General features: G+C 49.8%; 1 protein-coding gene across 3 annotated transcripts in view; it reads right to left on the reverse strand.

The window, feature by feature from the left end:
* tarbp1 (TAR (HIV-1) RNA binding protein 1) overlaps positions 1 to 9242 on the reverse strand; it is a 260477-nt gene extending 251235 nt beyond the window's left edge. Inside the window, exon 1 of one of the 3 annotated variants that reach the window (XM_085979767.1) lies at positions 7664 to 8911. In XM_085979767.1, coding sequence (XP_085835893.1) covers positions 7664 to 8780 — 1117 coding nt within the window. In that variant the 5' untranslated portion in view covers positions 8781 to 8911. Of the gene's footprint in view, positions 1 to 7663 lie in introns of all 3 variants that reach the window. The other 2 variants (XM_085979769.1, XM_085979770.1) reach the window with 2 other exon arrangements.
* Between the last annotated feature and the right edge of the window lie 1026 nt (positions 9243 to 10268).

The raw sequence follows: 10268 nt of genomic DNA on the forward strand, positions 1-10268 counted from the left end.
AGAGACACGGGCGTCGACCACAGGCAACCGCCCAGTCATCCAGCAGAGACTCGAGAATTGCGAGGGAGGCTGTTGAGAGCCAGGCTTGGCTTTCCAGTCGCGGTGGTCCAGCGAAACGGGCTGGCAACAGGTAGTGCGCAGACCCTTCCCGGACAGCGGCGGGCTAGAGCCCGACCGAGCGGCACAGAAAAGGGCCGAGCAGCGTCGACGGGGGAGAGAGAGAGAGGGCAGAGCACACAGGGCGCAGCCGGTGTTCAGGGGCCGAGCAGCGTCGAGGAGAGGGAGAGACGTGCAGAAACCCGCGAGGCGCCGCCATTGCCACAAGGACCGCCGAGAGCGGCGTTGGCAGCAGCGCAGGAGAATTGCGCGAAACCTACAGGGCGCCGCCATTGCCACGAGGACCACCGAGAGCGGCGTTGGCAGCAGCGGGGGAGGAAGGAAAGCGCGGGAGACGCCATTTTAAGCCATTTTTAAACCACACCCAAAATGCCGAAGAGTGGCAGTATCACCGCATTTGACAATGAAGTCGAAGATTGGACTACATATGTCGAACGAATAGAGGTATACTGCAAGGCAAATGAGGTGTCAGATGACAAGAAAGCGCCGGTATTGTTAAATTTAATGGGTGCAAAGACGGATGGCTTATTACGAAATCTAGTAACCCCAGCGAAGCCAGTGGAAGAGAGTTTTGGAGACATAGTGACGATACTACAGGAACATTTAAACCCCACACCGCTGCTGATAGCAGAAAGATTCAAGTTTCACAAACGGAACCAGCATAAGGGTGAAAGCAATGCTGAATATTTAACAGAACTGCACAAACTATCGAAACACTGCCAGTTTGGAACGGGACTGGCAGATACCTTAAGGGACAAGTTTGTGTGTGGGCTTCAAAGTGATGGAACCCAGAAACGGCTTTTATCTGAAAAGGACCTTACGCTGGACAAGGCTTTCAGCATTGCGGTATCATATGAAGCAGCAGCACGGGGCGCTGCAGAGATACAACAGAGACCGCAAGAATATGGCACAAACGAAATGTCATACAGAACAGAGAAGTGCTATCGCTGCGGCAGAACAACACACGACCACAATGATTGCTGGTTCAAAGACAAAGTGTGCAGACAGTGTGGAAAAGTAGGACACATAGCACGAGTCTGCAGGTCGGGAAAGAAAACCAGCAATAAGAAATCTCCAAAAGAAAAGTACAAGAAGGTACATAAGGTGACGGAGAATAGTGCAGACGAACAAAAGAGTGATACCGACTCCGAAAGCAGGGAGCTGAGTTGTCTGAAACTACATAATGTGATCAAAACGGAGGATCACCAAACCATTTGGGTCACTCTCAAGATAGCAGGAGTCCAGGTAAAAATGGAATTGGACACAGGATCAGCCCTAACAGTCATAAACCGACAGGACTACGAGCGGCTATTCTCACACATACCCTTGAGAGACACAAAAATTATTTTGAAGACGTACACGGGGCAAAAAGTCTACCCCAAAGGAAAAATAAGGGTGACCGTTATATATAACGGTAAGGAAATACCAAAACTAGACCTGTATGTATTGCAAGATGGAGGACCACAATTACTGGGACGTGAATGGATCCGGAAAATACAGCTGGGTTGGCATTCCATACAAGCACTGACTGTGGCTGCCAAAAAGGATGACGACGTCACACCTGGGCAACTGTCAAAGATCCTAACCGACGCGCAAGAAGTGTTCCAGCAAGGACTCGGAACACTAAAAGGCATGACAGCAACAATTAAAATCGAAGAAAACGCAAGGCCAAAATTTTTTCAGGCCAGACCGGTACCTTATGCGATCCGCCCAGCCGTCGAAGCAGAGCTGGAGAGTTTGGAACGTTCAGGAGTACTGTCCAAGGTAGACTGGAGCGAGTGGGCTACACCCATCGTCCCTGTGATGAAAAAGTCATTGAGCAGCACGCCTGGGGAACCAAGGAAGGTTCGCATCTGTGGGGACTTTAAGGTAACAGTGAACCCAGTCCTTCACACCGTACAATATCCACTTCCGCGGATTGAAGATATTTTCGCCTCGCTATCTGGAGGGAAACGCTTCACTAAGATTGATCTGGCCCAGGCGTATCTGCAAATGGAGGTAGAAGAAGCATCAAAAAAATACCTCACAATCAACACCCATAAAGGTCTCTACCAATACAACCGGCTGGTATTCGGGGTAGCATCAGCTCCGGCTATTTGGCAAAGGGCAATGGAACAAGTCCTGCAAGGGATCCCAGGGACCCAGTGTTATTTGGACGACATCCTGGTCACGGGCGAAAATGACAGTGATCACCTCGCCAACCTGGAGCAGGTGCTCACTAGATTGAAGGAATATGGGCTCCGAGCTAACCGCCCCAAATGCGAGTTTAAAAAAAAACAGATCTCGTATTGTGGCCACGTTATCGATAAAGAGGGGTTATATAAGTCCCCAGAAAAGATTGAGGTAGTAGTCAAGGCTCCAGCACCGGAAAACGTGTCATAACTGAGGTCGTTCCTTGGGCTGGTAAACTACTACCATAAGTTCTTGACAAATTTGTCTACAATACTACACCCACTGAACACCCTACTGCAAACTGGAGTGCCATGGAAGTGGAGTGACGAATGTAAACGAGCTTTCCAGAAGAGCAAAACACTAATCACATTGAATCACATTCAACCCAGCACGACCAATTCGGTTGGCGTGTGATGCGTCACCTTATGGCATTGGAGCGGTGCTGTCGCACAAATTCTCGGACAGCTCAGAGAGGCCAATCGCCTTTGCGTCACGATCACTAACCTCAGCCGAGCGTAACTACGCCCAGATTGACAGAGTGGCCCTCAGCCTAGTGTGGGGAGTGAAAAAGTTCAATCACTATCTGCACGGGCAGAAATTCACCTTGCTGACTGACCACCAGCCTCTTGTCTCCATTTTTAATCCGAAGGAGGGCATTCCGGTGATGACTGCGCAACGACTACAAAGATGGTCACTCTTTCTCGGGGCGCACCACTATGAGATTGAATATAAGGGCACGAAACAGCATGGAAATGCTGATGGGCTATCACGCCTGCCACTGCCTACTGCGGAGGAAGCACTAGCAGTGGATCCTGTCGAAATATTTCATTCGACTATAGTTGAATACCTACCGGTAACTAATGCTCGTATAGAAAAGGAGACCCGAAATGACCTGACACTGTCTCGGGTATATGATTTGACGGTGAAGGGATGGCCAGCACATGGCGACTCACTGTTGCCAGCATTCTCGACAAGAGAACAGCGGTCAGTGTGCCGGGGGACTTTGATGTGTGGATCCCGAGTGGTAATTCCACCCAAGTTAAGGGATAGAGTGCTCAATGAGCTTCCTGAGGGTCATCTGGGAGGGGTAAAAATGAAAAGCCTTGCCAGGGCTTATGTGTGGTGGCCGGGAATCGATAAACAAATCGAGCACCTGACCAAGAGCTGCTCAGGATGCCAGAAAGTCCAAAATGCACCACCACATGCCCCTCTACACCCATGGGAGTGGCCCTCATCTCCATGGCAACGGGTGCATATTGATTTTGCTGGTCCATTCATGGACTCAATGTTTTTAATAGCCGTGGATGCGCACTCGAAATGGCCTGAGGTCATCAAAATGTCTTCCACCACCACGGAGAAAACTATTGCAGTCCTACGGACCATTTTTGCCAGGAACGGCTTGCCAGAACAGATTTGCTCTGATAACAGACCACAGTTTGTGTCCGAAGAGTTCCGGAGGTTTATGCAGAAGAATGGGGTAAGGCATTACACATTCGCCCCGTATCATCCAGCCACAAATGGATTGGCTGAGAGGTTCGTACAAACCTTTAAGAAGGGCAGCACGGTGGCATAGTGGTTAGCACTGTTGCCTCACAGCGCCAGGGACCCGGGTTCGAATCCGGCCTCAGGTGACTGTGCAAACTCCACACAGACAGTCACCCCGTGTTTGCGTGGGTTTCCTCCGGGTGCTCCGGTTTCCTCCCACAGTCCAAAGATGTGCGGGTTAGGTTGATTGGCTATGATAAATTGACCCTTAGTGTTAGGGGGATTAAATACGTGGGGATAGGGTGGGATATGTGTTGGTGTAGGGGTTACGGGGATCAGGTGGGATATGTGTCGGTGCAGGCTCGATGGGCCGAAATGGCCTCTAGCTGCACTGTGGGGTTTCTGTGATTCTGTGAAGGCAATAAAGGCTATGTACAATGACAACATTCCGCTGCAGCATAAGGTGGACAATTTCCTGTTCGCCTACCGGAATGCGACACATGCAGTCACCAACCAGGCCCCGGCCATGATGTTCTTTAACCGAAGGTTAAGATCTCGCCTGGATTTGCTCAGACCAAATGTACGAAGAGATGTTGAGAGTAAGCAATTCCAGCACATCCATGAGAAGCCAACAAGGAGCTTCAATGTAGGGCAACCAGTCTTGGCCCGCGACTACCGAACAGAAAAATGGCAGCCAGGAACGATATGCACACGGCAGGGCCCACTAATGTACACAGTGGACGTTGGGGAGAACATCGTGAGACGCCATGCTGACCAGATCCTAGAGTCACAGGAACAAATCAACCCCATGCCTCGCCCATACGTACCTGGTGAGGAACCCGACGTACAGGTCGCATCTACCCCAGAAACAGTAGCATCGGAAGCTGATGACCCAACCGACGACAGGGTGCCAGAATCGCCTCCGCACCAAGAGCGAGACACTTGGGAAAGGCGCTATCCAGAAAGGATCAGGAAGCCTCCCCAAAGACTGAATATATAAATGGACTATTTTCAGCTAACGTTGTATGTTAAGAGTGTTATGGTACTGTTAATCTACAAGATGAGGAATTGTAATGTATATACCTTTAAGGGGGGAAACTACTTTTTACAGCTCATGTATACTGTAGTACCGGCAGTGACCACACCTGTATATAGCACTGAGTAGTAATCTGTACAGTTCAGTTCCAGAGTGAGCCATGTTGAGTAAACACCTGTTGTACCGTTCTCCTGCAGTCTTGTGTCTTACTACTGACGGACACAACAAAAACTGTACGCAATATTCCAGGTGTGGCCTCACCAATACCCTGTATAACTGCAGCAAGACTTCCCTGTTTTTATACTCCATCCCCCTTGCAATAAAAGCCAAGATTCCATTGGCCTTCCTGATCACCCGCTGCACCTGCATACTAACTTTTTGTGTTTCATGCACCAGGACCCCCAGATCCCTTTGTACTGTAGCACTTTGCAGTTTCTCTCCATTTAGATAATATAACTTGCTCTTTGATTTTTTCTGCCAAAGTGCATAACCTCACACTTTCCAACATTATATTGCATCTGCCAAATCTCTGCCCACTCACTTAGCCTGTCTATGTCCTTTTGCAGGTTTATGTCCTCCTCACTCACTGCTTTCCCTCCCATCTTTGTATCGTCGGCAAACTTCGATATGTTGCACTCGGTCCCTTCCTCCAAATCGTTAACATAGATTGTAAAGAGTTGGGGTCCCAGCACGGACCCCTGCGGAACACCACTAGTTAATGATTGCCAGCCCGAGAACGAACCATTTATCCCAACTCTCTGTTTTCTGTTAGATAGCCAATCTTCCACCCATGCCAGTATATTACCCCCAATCCTGTGATTTTTTATCTTGATCAGTAATCTTTTGTGTAGGAAGAAATCATTTACATCGATAACTAGTGCGAAGATTAAAAGACTAAAGACGGAAGAAGCCCTAGAGGAGTATAAAAAGTGCAGGGGCATACTTAAAAAAGAAATTAGGAGGGCGAGGAGGGGCCATGAAATAACACTGGCGAGCAAAATAAAGGAAAATCCTAAGATGTTTTATAAGTATATTAAGGGCAAGAGGATAACCAGGGAAAGGGTAGGGCCCATTAGGGACCAAAGTGGCAATCTGTGTGTAGAGCCAGATGATGTAGGCGGGGTTTTAAATGAATTTTTTGCATCTGTGTTCACTATGGAGAGAGACGATGCAGACATAGAAATCGGGCAAGGGGACTGTGACATACTTGAACATATTAGCATCGAGAGGGAGGAGGTGCTAGCAGTTTTAGCAGGCCAAAAAGTGGATAAATCCCCAGGCCCGGACGAGATGTATCCCAGGCTGCTGTGGGAGGCAAAGGAGGAGATTGCAGGGGCTCTGACACAAATTTTCAGAACCTCTCTGGCCACAGGGGATGTACCAGAGGACTGGAGAACAGCTAATGTAGTACCACTATACAAGAAGGGTAGCAGGGATAAACCAGGGAATTACAGGCCAGTGAGCCTAACATCTGTGGTAGGGAAATTATTGGAAAAAATTCTGAGGGACAAAATTAATCTCCACTTGGAGAGGCAAGGATTAATCGGGGATAGTCAGCATGGCTTTGTCAAGGGTAAATCATGTCTGACAAATCTGATTGAATTTTTCGAGGGGGTGACTAGTGGGGTGGATGAGGGAAATGCTGTGGATGTGGTTTACATGGACTTCAGTAAAGCTTTTGACAAAGTCCCGCATAGGAGACTGGTCAAGAAGGTAAGAGCCCATGGGATCCAGGGTGCCTTGGCGCGTTGGATCCTAAACTGGCTGAGTGGCAGGAGGCAGAGGGTGATGGTCGAAGGATGCTTTTGTGACTGGAAGCCTGTGTCCAGTGGGGTACCTCAGGGATCGGTGCTGGGTCCCTTGTTGTTTGTGATCTACATAAATGATTTGGATGAGAATGTAAAAGGTATGATCAGTAAGTTCGCAGATGACACGAAAATTGGTGGGGTGGTAAATTGCGAGGAGGAAAGCCTCAGGCTACAGGACGATATAAACGGGTTGGTCAGATGGGCGGAAAAGTGGCAAATGGAATTTAACCCTGAAAAGTGCGAGGTGATGCATTTTGGACGGACAAATAAGGCAAGGGAATACACAATGAGTGGTAGGACCCTAGGAAGTACAGAGGGTCAGAGGGACCTTGGTGTACATGTACATAGATCTCTGAAGGCAGCGGAACAGGTAGATAAGGTGGTTAAAAAGGCATATGGGATACTTGCCTTCATTAGCCGAGGCATAGAATATAAGAGCAGGGAGGTTATGATGGAGCTGTACAAAACGCTGGTGAGGCCACAGCTGGAGTACTGTGTGCAGTTCTGGTCACCTCACTATAGGAAGGATGTGATTGCTTTGGAGAGGGTGCAGAGAAGATTCACCAGGATGTTACCTGGGATGGAGCGCCTCAGCTATGAAGAAAGACTAAACAGGCTGGGGTTGTTTTCCTTAGAGCAAAGAAGGCTGAGGGGGGACCTGATTGAGGTGTACAAAATGATGAGGGGCATAGATAGGGTAGATAAAGAGGAACTTTTCCCCTTAGTAGGGGGGTCAATAACAAGGGGGCATAGATTCAGGGTAAGGGGCAGGAGATTTAGAGGGGATTTGAGGAGGAACTTTTTCACCCAGAGGGTGGTTGGAATCTGGAACTCACTGCCTGAAAGGGTGGTAGAGGCAGGAACCCTCACAACATTCAAGAAGCATTTGGATGAGCACTTGAAATGCCATTGCATACAAGGCTATGGACCAAATGCTGGAAAATGGGATTAGACAGGACAGGGGTGGATGGGCGGCGCGGACACGATGGGCCGAAGGGCCTCTTTCTGTGCTGTAAAACTCTATGACTCTAAGTCTTCAGCTTACCAGATTCAGCCTGGTACTCCGAGCAGATTTCCGTTTTCAATGTATTCGAAACATCCACAGCTCTCTTCAGCAGGTACATCGCTCTCTTGCGCGACGTGTTATCCGTCTGCACCAGTCCCGTCTGCACCACTTTCCAAAACTCGGAGCAAGTTCGCAGGTCCAGGGTGTCGGGAGGTGACCGGCCTCCGGTGCCGAGAAGCAGGTGATGAGAAAGCGAGCTCAAAAGCAGCAGGACTCTGGAGACGTTGCCCCAGCTTTTCACCCGATCCCAGATATCCTCGACGGTGGCGGACTTTTGCTCGGAACCGGCCGGATCCAGAAGAGCCGGGATTACCCCGCTGACCATCCTAGCCGCCACGCTGTCCTCTCCCACCTTGACAGCCGTCAGTGCGACCGACACCAGCTCCCCGGTCCCCGCGCACCGCTCCGCCAGCAGCGGCGCCACCACCTTCGCCAGCACCTCGACGGCGACGTGAACGTCCGCGTACTCCGGAGCCGGCGGCTCGCAGCTCCCGGCCGGGCCCGCTCGGCTCCGCTGCTCGGCGTAGCTCCGGAGGTGGCGCAGGGAAGAGGCGGCCACCTCTGGCAGCAGGGTTGGCGGGGCCTGCCGACAGCAGGCGGCAAGCAGGGCGCACGCCGAGTGCACCAGCCGGCGGCCGCCCGCCTCTTCCGAGCGCAGCCTGCACAACAGCGGCAGGCAGCGGCCCACCGCCACCTCCCGCAAGGTGCGGTGGAGTTCCTCCCGCTCCGAGCCAGAGCCGGGGTGGGTCGCTGTCTCCTCCACCCACCCCGGTCCCGGGCCGAGCCTCTCGATGAAGAGCCGCAGAATCTCCATCCGATCGGCGTTGAGCGGACCCTCGGCCTCCCAGCACCAGCGGCACAACTCCCGCAAGGTGGAGCCCCAAGGCGGGCCGTGCCCGAGGCCGAAGCGCAGCAGCAAGTCGGCGATCAACAGCGGCTCCATCTTCACCGTCACAACAACCCGACACCAACCGCCGTGCGGACCACTTCCGCGGGAAGGAGCCCCACTCTCAAACGTCCCGCCGAAACACAGCCGCCTCCCACTTTTTGTTTTATTCGTTCCTGGGATGTGGGTGGCGCCGGGCAAGGCCAGCATTTATTGTAAACGGGTTCTTTCTTTTCTTGGTTCATTAAATAGGGGCAGTTTGTACTGTAAACATTACCTGTAAAAAATTATTATTGTATTTATATTGTTGACCATAAAGCTGTTTTTTGAGGCTTTATCCTTTTTATTGTGGTCAATGAATGTAATGGATTTACTATGTAAATGATGAGTTGTATAAGTACTGTTCTATTTGAATGTTAAAATAAAAAAAAGGACAACAGGTAATACCAAGCAAAAATGAAGAGTCACTAGATTGCCAATAGGACTGGCGTAAAATTGTTTTTCACTATGGGTACCTGTACTGTTAATATTGTTGATTTGTCTGTAAAATTTACCACTGCATTTATACTGTTAACCCTAAAGCTGTTTTTAAGGCTTTGTTTTATTGTGGCTAATGAATGTAATGGATTTATTATGTAATTGATGAGTTGCAACAAGTACTACCATAAATATGTTTGACTGAAAAAAAGGCCAGCATTTATTGCCCATCCTGTAGTTGCTCTTGAGAAGGTGTTGGGGAGCCGCCTTCTTGAACCGCTGCAGTCCGCGCGTTGAAGGTACTCCCACAGAGCTGTTGCTGTTTTGGTGCGATCAACTAAAACTGTAATTTAACAAAAAATACAACAAATGAACCGTAACAAATTAAATTAAAATTTGGTTACTTGGGGTTGATGAAGCACTCCAGTCCCTCTCTTTTGGTGTACCACTTAGCTGCAACTTAAGGAATCGTTAAATAAGGCTTAACAACTTAAATTAAAATTACATCGGCCGGGGAGATGATGCACTCCAGTCCCCGCAGCGCCCACCTGTCTCGGAAGGCCTCGAGCGTGTCGGTGGACACCGCGTGCTCCAACGCCAGGGCCACCCGGGCGCGAAGGTGGTTGCGGAAGAGAGGCAGGCAATTGGGACGAACGACCCACAGTGCAGTTAGGGAGGGAGTTCCAGGATTTTGATCCAGCCATGATGAAGGAACAACAACTTGTATTTATATAGCGCCTTTAATGTAGTAAAACATCCCAAAGCGCTTCACAGGAGTGTTATAAGACAAAAAATTTGAACGGTCGATATATTCCCAAGTCAAGATGGTGTCATCACACTTAAAAAGTACTTGGATGTGCACTTGAAGCTACGGAGCAAGAGCTGGAAAGTGGGATTAGGCTGGATAGCTCTTTGTCGGCCGGCACGGACAAGATGGGCCGAATGGCCTCTTCCTGTGCTGTAAATTTCTATGATTCTATGTGTGTGACTTGGAGGGGAATTTGGAGGTGGTGGTGTTCCCATTCGCCTGCTGCCCTTCTCCTTCTAGATGGAAGAGGTCGTGGGTTTGGGAGGTGCTGCCGAAGAATCCTTGGCGAGTTGCTGCAGTGCATCTTGTAAATGGTACACAATGTGATGAAATATATTCCATTCATCACTGCCTGTTTTCTGTGTCTTGTAACTGCCTGCTTTCTGTGTCTTTTCCCTTCCCCCAGTCCTCAT

This window comes from Somniosus microcephalus, chromosome 3 (genome assembly GCF_052327205.1).
Source record: "Somniosus microcephalus isolate GS21.2 chromosome 3, FLI_Smic_1.0, whole genome shotgun sequence".
In the NCBI taxonomy this organism is placed as follows: Eukaryota; Metazoa; Chordata; class Chondrichthyes; order Squaliformes; family Somniosidae; genus Somniosus; species Somniosus microcephalus.